The sequence below is a fragment of the Macrobrachium rosenbergii genome, chromosome 16, assembly GCF_040412425.1.
Source record: "Macrobrachium rosenbergii isolate ZJJX-2024 chromosome 16, ASM4041242v1, whole genome shotgun sequence".
Lineage (NCBI taxonomy): Eukaryota > Metazoa > Arthropoda > Malacostraca > Decapoda > Palaemonidae > Macrobrachium > Macrobrachium rosenbergii.
Genome location: NC_089756.1, coordinates 48,248,107 through 48,264,604, shown reverse-complemented (window position 1 = coordinate 48,264,604; position 16,498 = coordinate 48,248,107). Strand labels below are relative to the sequence as shown.

The window sequence follows — 16,498 nt, the reverse complement described above, 5'->3', positions numbered from 1 at the left end:
TTGTTGCAAAATGAAGGTAATTGATTGACTATTACTAGACTGTAAGTGTTTTAGCTTAAAATTGCATTTTTCGACCATTTTGATCAAGTTAAAGTTGACTTAAGGTCGAATTTTTTCTACTGTGATTTCATGATTTATATGAAAATATTTCAAAACTGATAAAAGCTACAACCATGAGTTATTTTTTGTTGTATTCTACATGATATTGCGCACATTTTAATGTATAACACTTTATTTAAGGCCTAATATAAAATGGTGCGAAAATTACGACAAGGTGACCAAAGGAATTCTGAGATTTTCAGCCGTTACATGCGGAGGTAAGGAAAAAGTTTTTTAAAAAATTCACCATAAATTGAAATATTGTGCTAGAGACTTCCTGTTTGTTGCAAAGTGAAGGTAAATGATTGAATGTTACTAGAATGTAAGAGTTTTAGCTTACAATTGCGTTCTTCGACCATTTCGGTCGAGTCAAAGTTGACCAAAGGTTGAAATTTTGGCACTTATCGTAATTTATATGAAAATATTTCAAAACTGATAAAAGCAACAACCATGAGTTATTTTGTGTTGTATTCTACATGAAATTGTGCTCATTTTCATATATAAAACTTTATGCAACGGCTAATATAAAACGGTGCAAACATTACGACAAAGTGACAAAAGAATTTCTGAGATATTCGGCAGAGTTACCGCGCGCGGACGTAAGGAAAATGTTTTTTTAAAAATTCACCATAAATCGAAATATTGTGCTAGAGACTTCCAATTTGTTGCAAAATGAAGTTAAATGATTGAATATTACTAGAGTGTAAGAGTTTTAGCTTACAATTGCGTTTCTCGACCATTTCGGTCGAGTCAAAGTTGACCGAAGGTTGAAATTTTGGCACTTATTGTGATATGAAAATATTTCAAAACTGATAAAAGCTACAACCATGGGTTGTTTTTTGTTGTATTCTACATGAAATTGCACACATTTTCATATATAAAACTTTATGTAACGGCTAATATAAAATGGTGCAAACATTACGACAATGTGACAAAAGAATTTCCGAGATGTTCGGCCGAGTTACCATGCACGGACGTAAAAATTCACCATAAATCGAAATACTGTGCTAGAGACTTCCAATTTGTTGCAAAATTAAGGTAAATGATTGAATATTACTAGAATGTAAGAGTTTTAGCTTACAATTGCGTTTTTTTACCATTTCGGTCGAGTCAAAGTTGACCGAAGGTTGAAATTTTGGCACTTATCGTGATTTATATGAAAATATTTCCAAACTGTTAAAAATTACAACCATGGGTTGTTTTTTGTTGTATTTTACATGAAATTGCACACATTTTCATATATAAAACTTTAAGTAGCGGCTAATATAAAATGGTGCAAAAATTACGACAAAGTGATGAAAGAATTTCTGAGACTTTCGGCCGAGTTACCGCGCAGACATAAGGAAAAAGTTTTTCAAAAAATTAACCATAAATCGAAATATTGTGCAAGACACTTCCAATTTGTTACAAAATGAAGGAAAATCATTGAATATTACAAGAATGTAAGAGTTTTAGCTTACAATTGCGTTTTTCGACCATTTCGGTCAAGTCAAAGTTGACCGAAGGTTGAAATTTTGGCACTTATCGTAATTTATATGAAAATATTTCAAAACTGATAAAAGCTACAACCATGAGTTATTTTCTGTTGTATTCTACATGAAATTGCGCACATTTTCATATATAAAACGTTATGTAACGGCTAATATAAAACAGTGCAAAAATTACGACAAAGTGATGAAAGAATTTCGGAGATGCGTCGCTGATGCTCTGTAGTGCGAGAAGGAAGAAATTTGCGCATGCGCGGCTCGGTAACACTTGTAAACAAAACAACAGCGTGATCCGTGAACTCCCAGCATCCCTCAAGGCGCGTGATTTAAAATCTTTTGCAAACTAGGCCTATAACTATTTTTCCGCGAATATTTAAATAAACTTTTTGTAGTCGACGTACTGTACGTCCACTCGGCACCCGACAGACAATTTTAGTTGACGTACGATACGTCCACTCAGCGTTTAAGGGCTAGTCTAACATGCCTAACTGTTTATTATATTAGGTAAACTACCCTCCATTTGGTCATAGAATTTTTAACCCCCCAAGACTTATTAAACTTTTATTCTACAAGGAGGGGCCATGGAATTTTTAACCCCCCAGAGACTTATTAAATTTTACTCTACAAATCTTTGAACAGCTACACCTCTGGTGGAAAATGCATTAAGGGATACTGTATTCCTTTTGCAGATATAAATGTTACTTGTGCAAAATGAGATACACATCAGCGCATATTTACAAAATATCACTAATACTATCCTTGCCTCATGATTCTCTGGCACAGCAAAGCTACCTAAAAACATTAGTTAGTTATTAAATATTTAGCATAAATTCTGTGTAGATCACATGCAACACTTAAAAAGCTGTTTACACCATTTCTTTTGATATTCTCAAACTAACTGTCAGGCTTGCTTCAGTCTGCGTCCTTCCAATGCTTATAATTGAACAGTACAGATCTTCTCATGTATAAACTGAACAGTGATTTAACATTTCACTATAAAACATTAGAAAATACAGGATACAAACCTATATAATTCCCTATTTCTTTCATGTCATAAGAGAATTGGATTATTGCAACAGTAACAGCCATGGGGTTTCATACACATGGCATATCACATGAGCTTACTAAATATAACGTAGGATCTTGTTCAAATAATGATTAATATTTACGGGTAATGGCAAACTGTTTGGCACAGTCAACTTATGAACAAATTTGCTGGCAGAATCTTCTCCATGTGTACTGGATCATACTTTTTTGCATTACAGTACAGTACTTTGATTCCCAGCAAGTTTGAAATATGATTACTGATACTACTCATGCACTAATTCCTCTAAATGAAAAATAAAGTTTATATCATAATATGCATTTTAAAATACAATGGGTACAACCTATTAAATCGGAGGTCAAAATTCTTTTGGTAATGAGAATTGTGGTGAAGTATACTATGAATAAAAATACTTTCATTGCAAAAATCAAATTCTTATTGGGATATTGGTTCAAAAAAATAATTTCAAATTAAATCAAAACAGGATCTTGAAGATGGTGGTCAGATGCAAGCTTTCATCCATAAAACAGTTCACCTCTTAGGTACTCGATACTAAGTTAAAAACTGTTTTTACAATAAAAGTTTTTATATAAACCTATTAATCATACATAACCGGAACTGTGTAAAATACATCCAGGCACACCCATTTGAAATAATAAAAATAGAGATCCAACTACACAATCAAAGATGTCTAGGCAACTCCACCAGGTTCATGATGCCATAAGGTTCATTAAAGCAAACTACAGACTGTTTTGTTATTTTCTCAATGAACAACCCTTATTTGGTTTTACTTCTATGTTTAATAATTTACTTACTTTGAATGATACACAAGATCAACTTGTTACTACAAACCTTTAGCTTTCATAATGCTACTTATTTAGACCCTTAAAAGATGGGAAGAGGGCTTCCCAAAAGCCAGGACTTTTATTAACAAGTTTTTGTGTAACATTCAGAATATGTAAACTTTTTATAATATAAAAACAAGAGAGGGGACTGTTGGAGGGACTATATGTTATATATAAAAACACTTTTTATTATGCACCAAATAATCATAAATAACCTGAATAACAACTTAGAGGGAAGACACAGCAGATGACCCCAAGACAAAGATGTCGCTGCCAGATATCTAGTCTTAAAAATATGGAGTTGGTCAAATTTCCTGAACACTGGGTTCCTCCATAAGAAAGACTTTGCAACAGAAAATTAACCCAAGGGAATACACCCACCAAGCACAAGAGACATAATGGTTAGTACTCCAGAACTGGCACCTCAACTTATTGGACTTTGCTACTTAAGGGATAAACCTGATGCCATAAAAATCAATATATTTTAATACATACCTGAATAGCCCCGTAATTACACTACACAGTGCATGCTGAAACAAATGCGACTGATACTTGACTGTCTAATCTTGTAAGTTGTAGATGGTTTCTTTGTTTCCAAGGCTGTCAATGTAGCCAAGACAGATGCCGAACTCAAAATGAATATGGGGGCAAGTGCTGGGGTAAAAGAGTCATGACAGCTGGGCACACAGGAGAAGGATACAATGTAAAGGGCACAATGTCGAGACTTGTAGGTATGATTACTCGATGATACAGCAGTAATGATCCAAGAACTTGCAAGTATACAGAAGGTGTACATTACAAAAGCACATTATTGTGCAAGAGTAGATGAGAGTGTATGTACATGGTGATTATATGCTAGTTTTATAAGTCATTATTTTATTTTTATTTTCTGCATTAGTGAAATGGTATGGGCATTAAAAAATGTATAAAAAGCACGTTTAATTTTATAAGACGTTTTTATAGCAAAGCATTCTTTATGTTTAAAAAGTATCTGTTCTTGTTGTGACGTCATAGGAAGTGACATCATAGGACGGAAATGGCGAGGGAGAAAAATGTAAACAAACGTGGGTGGGAGTGTTGAACAAATGGTGGCAAAGTAGAGAGAGCTCTCTGAAGGTTAGGTCAATAAAGATGGGTTGTAAGTCTGTTTTGTGGTTTTTGCTGTCGAAAGCTGGATTGTATAGTGAAAGAAGAACAACGTGAACAGGTGGGTGGATCGCATAGTTGAAGCATTTTTGGACAGGTTAGGCTAGGAAAGATTTTCAAATGGTAGCAGAGCGTGGTTGGTTAAAAATGGACAGATCTAATGGTAAACTTTGGGAGATGAAATGGAAAAGAGACTGTCCGAGATTTAGCGGGACACAGGGCGATTATAAAGGATGGAGAGGACAAGTCGAAAATTGGCTTGTGGTGCGTGGAGAAGAAGTGAAATATCCGGGGATAGAGATAAGAATGAGCTTAAAAGGGAAAGCTTTAGAAGTAACAGAAGGAATAGATAAAGATGAACTTAAGGATAAAGAGGGTTCAAATATAATCCTATCCAAACTACATGAAGTGTATCTAAAAGATACGTTAAAGGAAAATTACAGTAAAATGAAAAACTTTTAAAATAGAAAGAGAATCTAGTGAAAAGATGAGAAATTTTATAACTACTGTAGGTATGAAAAGGCAGAGTCAGAGTGTAGTAGAGTGCTAAGGAAAAGCATGCTTGAAGGGGAAGCAAAAGGTTTTCATGTACTAGAACAATCGAATCTCGCAGAAGATTAGCAGCTTGTGGTCAAGAAAAATTAGAATATAAAACAGTGTCACAAATAATGAAAAGAATATTTGAGGGATTACGGAATAAAGAGGAGGGGGAATGGTTGGGATCAGAAGGTTGTGCAAATTTTGGCAAAGGGTGGGAGAACCAAAGATATCGGGGAAAGGTGAAACGAGGTAGAGGTGGAAGAAATCCTTTAAATAGAGAAGGGAAAGTAACATTGTGTGTAATATGCAAATCGTAATAGCATTGGGCCAGAGACTGTCCTCAGAATTTTCAAAATAAGAAGAAATCAGAAACTGGACAAGAAGAAGAAAAAGTTTATATGGGAGAAGTTAGTAAAATAGAAGAAGAATCTTGGGGAGAGATTGATGCAATTTTAGACAGAGGATGTAAATCAACAGTTTGTGGGGAACTGTGTCTGGCACGCATTGTCGTGGGTTTGAATCAGGAAGAGTTGAGGAGAATGAATGATACTAAGAAAGAGTCTAATAAAGTATTTAATTACGGTGAGTCATCATACAAGTCGAAAGGAGTAATGAAAATACTGGTGATATTGAAAAACAAAAAGTTTTATTTCAAGACAGAAATTTTGCAGGGTGATGTACCAAGGTTATTAGGTAAGAATACCATGAGTAAAATGGGGATGATCATAAATTTAATAGAGAATTGTGTTCAAATAGAAGTGTTAGGGGAAACGAAGATAAAGTTAAGAGAAGACAAACAGGGCCATTTAAGAATACCAATTTTGAGGAGGAAGGTAGAAGAAGAATTGTTACTGGAGGGTTGGGAGGGAAAGAGTCTAAGGGAAATTAAAGGTGCAATGATAAAGTTACATCTACAATTTGGCCACAGAAGTGGAGATAAAATATGGAAGCTAACAGAAGCAGCACAGTGGAGTGAGGGTTTGAGGGAGATGGAAAAAGAGGAAATAAAAAAGTTACTAACAGACAGACTTAATTGCAAGTTGTGAGGTATGTAAAAGATATAAAAGAAACCCAGCTAAACCAGTAGTGGGATTTTCTTGGAGTAAGACATTTAATGAAGTTGTAGCAATGGATGTGGGAGAGATAGAAGAGAGAAAGTTCTTGGTAATAGTAGATATGGCAACAAGGTATTGTCCGGCTTTTTGGATAAAAGACAAGAAACCAGAAACTATTATAAAGACACTTTTTGGCGGGTGGTTTGCTATATTTGGGGCACCTTCTAAAATATTATCAGACAACGGGGGAAAATTTTAAAATGAAAAAGTAAGGAGGATGACAGAAAGATGGAATAATAAGGAGGATGGCAGAAAGATGGAATAATAAAGTATTAGCCACAAAATCTGAATCTCCATGGTACTGTCAGGTGGTAAAAGTGGTGGAGGAGCTTAAGGGCGAGAGGAGTAGATTAGAACCTCATATATTCTTTTGTAGGAAAGACAATAAATTGAATGGTATTTTATGTACACATGTAGATGATTTTTGCTATGGAGGAAATGAAGGATTTTTAAAAGAAACAATTGGGAAATTGAAAGGGAAATAGCAAATAGGAGAACAAGACAGTAAAAGTTTTAAGTATGTAGGAGTAACAGTAGAGCATAAGGAAAATGGAATTTGTCTTAATCAGTGGCAATATATCAATTCTATAAGAGAACCAGAAGCTAGAAGATTCACAGGTAATAGAATATTAGGACAAAAGGAGTTAACAGAAGGTAGGACAGTTGAACTGGGTATTGCTACATACCATGCCAGAAATATCATATGATGTTAGTGAATTATGTAAAGCTTTTAAAGATGGAATGACTCAAGGTATGAGAAAGCTGATTAAAATAGTGAGAAAAACTAAGAGCATAGTGGGAGAAGTGATAATAAGTGAGTTAGAAGAAGAAAAGATTCATTGGGAAGCCTATGCAGATGCTTCATACGGGAATATTGAAGATGGTCATACTCAATTAGGTTATGTGATATCATTGACAGATGATAAGAGAAGTCCCATATGGTGGAAATCCAGAAGAGTAGAAAAGTCCACCATTGAAGCAGAAGCTCTGAGTGTGGGGGAGGCCATAGAAAGATTGATATATTTCAAACATTTGTGGGAAGAGACAGTAGGAGGGAGAAAATTCGAAGTACTGGTGAAAACTGATGGTAAAGCCCTAATGACTGCAATAAAATCAAGTACTGGAGTAAGTAGTAAGAGATTAAAAATTGATATTGCAGCAATAAAAGAAACAACAAAATCTGGAGAAATAAGTGAGGTGAGATGAATAAAAGGAAAGCATCAAATACCTGGTGTATGACCAAAGCTGGAGTTTCAGGGGAAAGTATTAGAAATTACATAAAGGGTAAATTGGAGAATAATGGAGACTAGAGGGGATTAGGATAAGAAGATGCTGGAGGGGAGGGAGAAGGAGATAAGTGTGATTATATGTTAGTTTTATAAGTTAGTCATTATTTTATTTTTATTTTCTGCGTTAATGAAATGGTGTGGGCGTTACAAAATGTATAAAAAGCACGTTTAATTTTATAAGATGTTTTTATAGCAAAGCATTCTTTATGTTTAAAAAGTATCTGTTCCTGTTGTGACGTCATAGGACGGAATGGCGGGAGGGAGAAAAATGTAAACAAACAGGGGTGGGAGGGAGTGTTGAACAAATGGTGGCAAGGTAGAGAGAGCTCTCTGAAGGTTAGGTCGATAAAGATGGGTTGTAAGTCTGTTTTGTGGTTTTGTTGTCGAAAGCTGGATTGTATAGTGAAAGAAGAACAACGTGAACATGTGGGTGGATCACATAGTTGAAGCATTTTTGGACGGGTTAGGCTAGGAAAGATTTTCAAACATGGGACTGGGTAAATATCTAAAAACAGTGCAAGAAAGACGCTCCACTACAGTGAGGCAGACGGTAGTAGGAACAGCATCATAAAGCAAACCCCACCCACAACAGGAGCATGAACAGATGCTGGCAGATCTTGATGCGCAGATGCAACTTGCATTATAATCCTCACTAAATTCATCACTGGCAGAGTGAAAATCTAGCATTAAGCAAAAAGACCCATCCTGGCTTGAAAAAAGCCTAAAAATCTGATATCAAAAGTTTAGGTATTCTTACAAAATGAACAGTTTGAACATATGAAAACCTGTTTAATGCCTTTGATGAATTTAAAAATTATATCAATACCCTAAGGTAATAAAAGGGGGATTGCTTGTATATTCAAATGGGTGGGACAAAGGCAGTAGATGACAAGATGGATTTTTACCAGGAACAGAAGGGAACCCACACGAGGGGGGAAAACATTTTTGGAGGCAAGAATCCCTCTGACCTATTTTGCGGGCATGCAGCTCTCGCAGTATCTTAGGGAAGAGATCAATCTGACAACTCACCAACAGATATTGCAAAATGTTGTTCACAGGCATGCAGCTGTGCATGCTTGTACCAATTAACATGGAGCCAAATCATGTTAGTTCAGGTAAGCAATGCTGGCCCCTACAAGAAATGTACTGTACCGTAAGCAGGGGCTCTTCTTTGTGAATGACATGATTGTATTAAAGAACATATTGTGCTTACCCACACACATATGTTGAGGCATAATGAACACTAATTAAAAAATAAATATCACAATGAATCACTGAACAGTACAGTGCACTTAGCTTGAGTGTGAAAATATGTAATCCACGGGTACAGAACAGAGAAGACCAAAAGGATCCCATTACTGTAACAGGGGCAAATAAGAAGAGAACACATTTACTACGCAAACATTAAAATTCTATATGAGTAAGGCAAGGGTCAAAAGGTATACTGGCAGTCCATCAAACTCGGATAGCAAAAAAACCCCTAACTAGAATTACATGACATAAACACAACTTTTGGAATAAAAAACAACTTTCTGAATATCATTGACCTGAAATTCACTCAACTTCCTGAAAGTTATGTTGCAAAGTGAGAAAAACTAAAAAAGCACAGGGAACAAATGGCAGCAGGCTACTCAAAGCAATGTAACAGTAACTACATGGTTGCCAGCTGGAAGGTAACAAGGAAAATAGCTCACATAATAAAAGGTATCACATTGTGAATGTGAGACTGACATGCAAATGCATGAATAATGATAACCCATAAACATCACACCACAAATATCAGATATACTGGGTGGTCCTGAGATGAGCAACAGCTTGTCTTGACGAAAGCAAGATACATAGAAGGACAAGTAGCAAGGCATCATGGATCTGACTGAGTTGGCTAGGTACTTGCAGTTAGATCACTCTTTGCAATGCTTCAAATTGATCTGCCATACAATTAAGGCTTTTTATATAATGGGTTTGTAATAACAAAGTAAGAAAATGTAGTGGTAACGGTGGATTTCTAATAAAATAAAAAATTCTCATGTCTATTGAAGAAATAAGTTTGGAGCTGGTGAAACTTGGTGTTCCTGGTCAAGATTCTTTCCATAAAAATATGTTTTAAGCAAATGTATGTAAATTGCATAATGCTACCTTACACTCATGTTACCTCTAAAAGTATTATGCAGGATGCATGAAATTGTTAATAGGGAAATTAAAAATTAAGCTAAAAAACACCGTGTAAAGGTTATTCTTTACCTGAGAGATTTACAAGCAAAAGCAGGTCACAACAAAAATGTATTTCAAGTGTTTATGCATCCTCACCTGGCCAGGTTTTTGTGTAATAGTCATGTAGTTGCTAGCTGTCAATTCTTTGATACAAACTTGGCCTGCCTCACAATCTGCATTTTCTTCATGACTTGATACTAATTTCCTGAAGAAAAAATGTGATTCTCAGTCAATGAAGAAAAAATATAAAAAACCATGACATATTCTAAGTTTTTCTTTGTCCTTGAAGAACTTAACATCAATGAGTAATATCTTTTTTTCAAATAAGGCAAAGGATATTATGCAATAATAGCAATGAATGATCCGAAGCACTTTACTACATTCTTCTGCCTGAACATGAAAGACACAACTCAAACAAATATTTTCTAATTGGCTTCCATCATAAAATAAGGCTTTAAGGGTTTTTAAATCTACTTCTTATAACTGTGCCTTGCCAATCAAGTAATCTCAAGATTTTCACAGATAACATCTTTAAAATAGTATATGGCACCTCAACTTAGCAGAGAGTTGGGGGTCTGCTGACCCTTTCAATTAATGAAATCTGTTAAGTACTGAGGATTTACTTCCACAAATAATATTTTATAATTGGTTTCCATCATAAACTAGGCTTTAAGGGTTTCTAAACCTACTTCCTATAACTATGCTCTGCAATTCAAGTCTTCTAAAAATTTTCACAGATAACATCCTTAAAATACATGGCACCTCAACTAAGCAGACAGTTGGGGGTCTGCCGCCCCTTTCAAATAATGAAATCTGTTATGTAAAGAGAGTTTACTTCTAGCCTACAAAAGCTTGAAGCCAATTAGCATAGCATGATGTACAGCATTCCATATATAGAGTAATTAATAACCTATCCTAACTGTTCTTTTGTAATTATTCAATTTAAAATATCAATTTACTTATCACTAAGTACAGAGATATATGTGCAAAGTGAATGGGTTCTAAAAATATGTACAATACAGTACTGTACAGTATTGCTTAAAAAAAAACATAGCCAACTGCAACAGTTCTTCCTACTTATTCTTACAAGATATGTAAAATTCACAGAACTCACAAAATATAAATAAATAAAAAAAGACCCATAAACATCTTTGTGGGTCTGTTCTGGTCCGTATTTTTATTGACATTTATTTAATGCAGTACAGTACATATTGTACAAAATACAGTAAAGTATTGTTACATACATACATTTTAAGTCTGTGTATGTGTGCGAATATATATGTACACATGAAGATAAACTATGCACTTACTGAGCATCTGCTCACCTTTCTCCCCCCTCTCTCACTATCACAAACAAAAAAAAAAATTTTTATTAAGAATTTGTTTGCTCACCTTTCTCTCTCTCTCTCTCTCTCTCTCTCTCTCTCTAGTTATTCTTTATAGTTATCACATTTTAAAAAGGGATATTGACTTTATCAAAACTTGCAGTAAAATAACAATACACAATGTGAGAGAAGTCTGCTCTTGGAAGTGCAATTTACAAGTGATCAACAAATGAAATAAGAATATTTACACAGTTATACTGTACTGAATTCATTAAATTTAAATGTACTATATATGCTCTCAGTTCCATTTGTTGCACATGCATATGGTCTCAATTCATCTGCTGATCACAAATAAACTGTACTTCCATGAGCAATCAAATGAATCTCTCTCTCTCTCTCTCTCTCTCTCTCTCTCTCTCTCTCTCTCTCTCTCTCTCTCTCTCTCTCTCTCTCTCTCTCTCTCTCTCTCTCTCTGTGTGTGTGTGTACACAAACCACCCTACTTACAAACATTCAGCGACACAAACAGACCGGATCGCAAATTACAATTGTGTTCAGAGAGGTCCCCTTTGCAACCTGAAGTTCAAATTTTGTTTTGTGAGCCTATTCACATACAGTACTTTACATATACAGTGTACTAACTTTATATCATACTGTACTTAACAGGCATGAAGAGTATAGTAACCAACTTACAGACAATTCAACATACAAATGGCCATACGAAACGTAACTCGTTTGTAAGTAGGGTGGTGTCTGTAGTTATTTTACTCCAAGCTTTGATAGGCTTAATATTGCTTTTGATAGGCTTAATATTGCTTAATAAAATGTGAGTAATATAAGTACTGTATTATACTGCACTACATAATTACTGTTTTTAAACCAACGATATGAAATAGGCTAAGCTCAAACAGCTTATGACAGGTTTTACGTATTAGTGCAACATCCCTGAAAGGCAAATATTACAGGATATACATTTGGTTAGGTCTGCATGTACATCCCTACTTACCTATCTAATAGGCCATTTGTGTAGTTAAGAATGAAGTTCACTAAAGTTGGCTTAGACAAACTAGCATCCATAACAAAATGCGTCTCCTTTTCAAGATCTACAATGACAGCAGCAGTATTTCGTGGTTCCCTGGCTGTCATGTTTACACCTAATCTCAATGCCATATTCTTGTTATGAAGAGAATCAATGGCAACGAATGACAAAGACTTGTTAGTTCTACATCCCAAACCTGAAATACATATAAATATAACATCAATTACCATTGCTATACTCAGGAATAACTGTAAAAGTGAGGCTTCATGAAAAATATATTATTAACCAAACCTATTCCTTATTTCTATAAAATACACTTTATTGTCATGTGTATTCACTAAACATTTACTGTAGAAGGAGCAGTTGGAATAAAATTTCAAATAAATTGCTGTTGATAATCCCTTATAGAGAGGTATTGCTCTAAATGTTCTTTGCAGAGTCCCTCTGGCTCAGCTGAACTGCTTTCTGCCTTTTACAGTATTTTGCATCAGGTCCTTTTAATCTCTTCTTACTTAGCTATTAGCCATTCAAATGCTTTAATCTTACCATGGTAAAATTTCTACCACTTAAGAGTAAAGTATCTGTAAATGTGACTCTGTTGTCATGTTAAACCAATCTATGATAAAAATGCAGTTAGTATTAGTGTTAAGTAGTTTAATAAGGCCAATGTCATGAATTCTTTGGGCTGCCTCAAAGGATTATTAAATGACATTTATAATAAATCAAAATTGTGTTAAGTACAAATTCAAGGCAAAACAGCCAAGACAAAGTTAATGCTGACATAAAAATATAGTAAAACATAAGGCAATAACTGACTTTGTGGGCTGAATATATAATACAGTATACTGTAAAAAACATAAATCAAAATGACTTTATATTATACTGTTAAGTTCAAAAATACATTCACAAAGAACTATCATATTTGAGACTAAGACTAACCCTTCAGCTTTAAAAATTTATATACCTGTTAAAGCTGGTGCTGGTTGGTTGTCCTTTAGCAGAGCTGGTGCTGCCAAAAGAGACCCATGAAATAGCCTTTTGCACTGATCCTCCGCAGAAACAGCAACAAGTTTCTCAATTCTATCATCCTTTAGACCTCCCTCAACAGGCTTCAGTGAGAAAGAAAGAAAAATATGTTCAATGATTCTAAGTGAAGATTACCAAAATAAAAGATGCATGGGAAATCCTAAAACTAAGTTTTCACTGCTTACTAAATTGAATACATGTCCCAAAAAGCTGACTACCACTATGCTTTTGTTTAGATTCTAAAACATATTCACTTTCAGAAAGATAAGAGCAAGTATTCTTACACACTGAATTATCATTTACTACTACAAGTAATTCAGCATCCAGAACATCAATGAAAACTGAAATAATTAACAAAAGGAAAATATGATTGAAAATGATATTTTTATGATAAAATAAAGTTTGTTCATACTTACCTGGCAGATATATATATAGCTGTATTCTCCGATAGGGACCGACAGAAATTCAAAAACTTACGGCACACGCAGTTGGGCCAGGTGGTTAGTACCCATTCCCGCCGCTGGGAGGCGGGTATCAGGAACCATTCCCATTTTCTATTCAGATTTTCTAGAATCTAGAACTACTGTCTCCTGAGGGGAGGAGGGTGGGTACTATGATTATATATATCTGCCAGGTAAGTATGAACAAACTTTATTTTATCATAAAAATATAATTTTGTTCATGACACTTACCTGACAGATATATATATATAGCTGAATCCCACCATTGGAGGTGGGAAGAGACAGAATAGGATTTAGGAAACAAACATATGTAGGCGATTGATGCCTTGGTTCCTTACCTGTTAGCATTGCTGACTTCGTGACTACTGTCACCCAAGTCTGCTTCTGCTTTACTAGAGACTCCAGCGAGGTAGGGACCTATAAAGCTGGTGAAATCTAGATGATCTGTCAACGGGGGCGAGACCACAATGTGACTAGACCATATGACCTTACTGTGAGGGCAAGCGACAAACGAAACAACCACCTGACCAAGCCTAGTTACGTCATGAATAAATAACATAAACTAAGGACTGGGACGACCACCACTGGTGGAGACCCAACAACCATAAAAAACAACACATCTAATATATTTAAAAAACACACAAAAACAAAACTAAAGGAGAGGATGAGAGTCGCTTTCTGCCCCCAAGATCGTATTTGAGGAAACGTAAGGCCCCAGCGCACAGCAATTCTCATAGGACGTCTTTACTTCCGTAAGATAATGAGAAGCGAAGACAGAATTGCTTCGCCAAAAAGTGGCACCCAGAATGTCATTGAGAGACTGGTTTTTCTGGAAAGCCACTGAGGTAGCAATGGCTCTCACTTCGTGAGCCTTGACCTTCAAAGATCTCAAATCCTCGTCTAGCACACTGGAATGGGCGTCTATGATGGTGCTTCTTAAAAAGAACGCCAGGGCATTCTTCGAGAGAGGTATATCAGGCCTCTTAACCGAGCACCAAAGATTGTTAGAAGGACCTCTACAATCCTGGGTCCTCTGTAAGTAAAATTTCAGAGCCCTGACATGGCACAGGGTTCTCTCCGGTTCTTGTCCAGTGATGTCTGTCAAGCCCTTAATTTCGAAGGACCTGGGCCAAGGGGAAGACGGGTTCTCATTCTTGGCAAGAAACATAGGGCTCAGAGAGCAGACTGCATCAGGGCCTCTAAAACCTATAATCTTGCTGATCGCTTCGAGGTTCACTAACTCTCTTCGCAGTCGCCAGAGCAGTTAGGAAAATAGCTTTCTTGGTTACGTCCTTGAAGGAAGCAGAATGCAAAGGTTCAAATCTCTTGGACATCAGGAATTTTAGAACGACATCTAAATTCCACGAAGGTAACTTAGGGGCGGCTACCTTAGACGTCTCAAAAGACCTTAGAAGATCATGAAGGTCTTTGTTGTCCGATAAGTAAAGGCCTCTATGCCTAAAGACCGCTGACAGCATACTTCTGTAGCCTTTGATGGTAGGGACTGCCAGCTTTAAATCCTTTCTCAAATAAAAAGGAAGTCTGCTATCTGGGACACAGAGGTTGTGGTAGAGGAAATTCCCTAAGTTTGCACCACTTCCTAAAAATGACCCACTTTGACTGGTACACTGCGCTGGAGGAGGCTCTCCTGGCGTTGGCGATCGCCTTAGCCACTGGTTTAGAAAAACCTCTCACTCTGAGCAACTTCTCAATAGTCTGAATGCAGTCAGACTCAGAGCGGGAAGGTTTTTGTGGTACCTCTCGAAGTGGGGTTGTTTGAGAAGATCTGTTCTCATAGGAAGCGTTCTTGGAAAATCCACCAAGAGAGACATGACCTCTGTGAACCACTCCGCTGAAGGCCAAAAGGGGGCGATTAATGTCATTCTCGTCCCTTCTGAAGCTACAAACTTCCTGATGACTTCCCCCAGAATCTTGAATGGGGGAAAGGCATACAGGTCTAGACCCTTCCAGTCCCAGAGAAAGGCATCTACTGCTAGGACCCCCGGGTCGAGTACGGGAGAGCAGTAAAGAGGCAGCCTTGTGGTCCTTGAAGTTGCAAAGATGTCCACCAGGGGACGTCACCAAAGCTTCCAAAGCTCCTGACACACTTCCGCGTTCAGAGTCCACTCTGTTGGAAGAAGCTGATGCTGCCGACTGAGAAGGTCCGCCGTACATTCTCGACCCCTGCTAACAAAACGCGTGAGAATTGTCACCTGACGAGAATGTGCCCACAGCAGGATCTCTTTGGCAATCATGAACAGGGACCGAGAATGAGTACCTCCCTGTTTCTTGAGGTACGCCAGGGCCGTGGTGTTGTCTGAGTTGACTTGAATTACCCGGCCTGCAAATTGATCTCGAAGAACTGAAGAGCTAAGAAAATCGCTTCCAGTTCTTTTAGATTGATGTGCCAGGACACCTGTTCCCCTTTCCAGGTGCCTGACACTTCCTCCCCCCCGTGTTGCTCCCCATCCCGACATGGACGCGTTGGAAAACAACACTAGGTCGGGGTTCTGAAGAGAGAGAGAGACCCCTTCTGCCAACTTTACGGGATCGAGCCACCACCGAAGATGGTCCTTGACAGAGAGAGAGATCCTGAGAGACTCCTCTAGATCCTCCTTGTTCTTCCAGTTATCCGCAAGGAAAAACTGGAGGGGTCTGAGATGCAACCTCCCCAGGGAAACAAATTTCTCTAGTGATGAAATGGTCCCCAGCAGACTCATCCATTCCCTCACCGAGCATGTTTCTTTCCCAGGAAGGCCGAAACTTTTACTAAGCAGTGCTGCTGACGTTCCTGGGATGGAAAGGCTCGAAAAACCACTGAATCCATCTGAATCCCCAGATAAAGAATGGACTGGGAGGGGATCAGATGTG

At 36.9% G+C, this 16,498-nt stretch overlaps 1 protein-coding gene across 9 annotated transcripts in view; it reads right to left on the bottom strand.

Moving 5' to 3' along the window:
* Positions 1 to 16,498, bottom strand: part of LOC136847414 (thioredoxin domain-containing protein 11) — a 225,315-nt gene that overhangs the window by 13,593 nt on the left and 195,224 nt on the right. For all 9 annotated transcript variants that reach the window (XM_067119083.1, XM_067119079.1, XM_067119076.1 and 6 more), the window contains 3 exons: positions 13,105 to 13,249; positions 12,108 to 12,336; positions 9,874 to 9,982 (listed from right to left, as the gene is read on the bottom strand). In XM_067119083.1, coding sequence (XP_066975184.1) covers positions 9,874 to 9,982; positions 12,108 to 12,336; positions 13,105 to 13,249 — 483 coding nt within the window. The remainder of the gene's footprint in view (positions 1 to 9,873; positions 9,983 to 12,107; positions 12,337 to 13,104; positions 13,250 to 16,498) is intronic.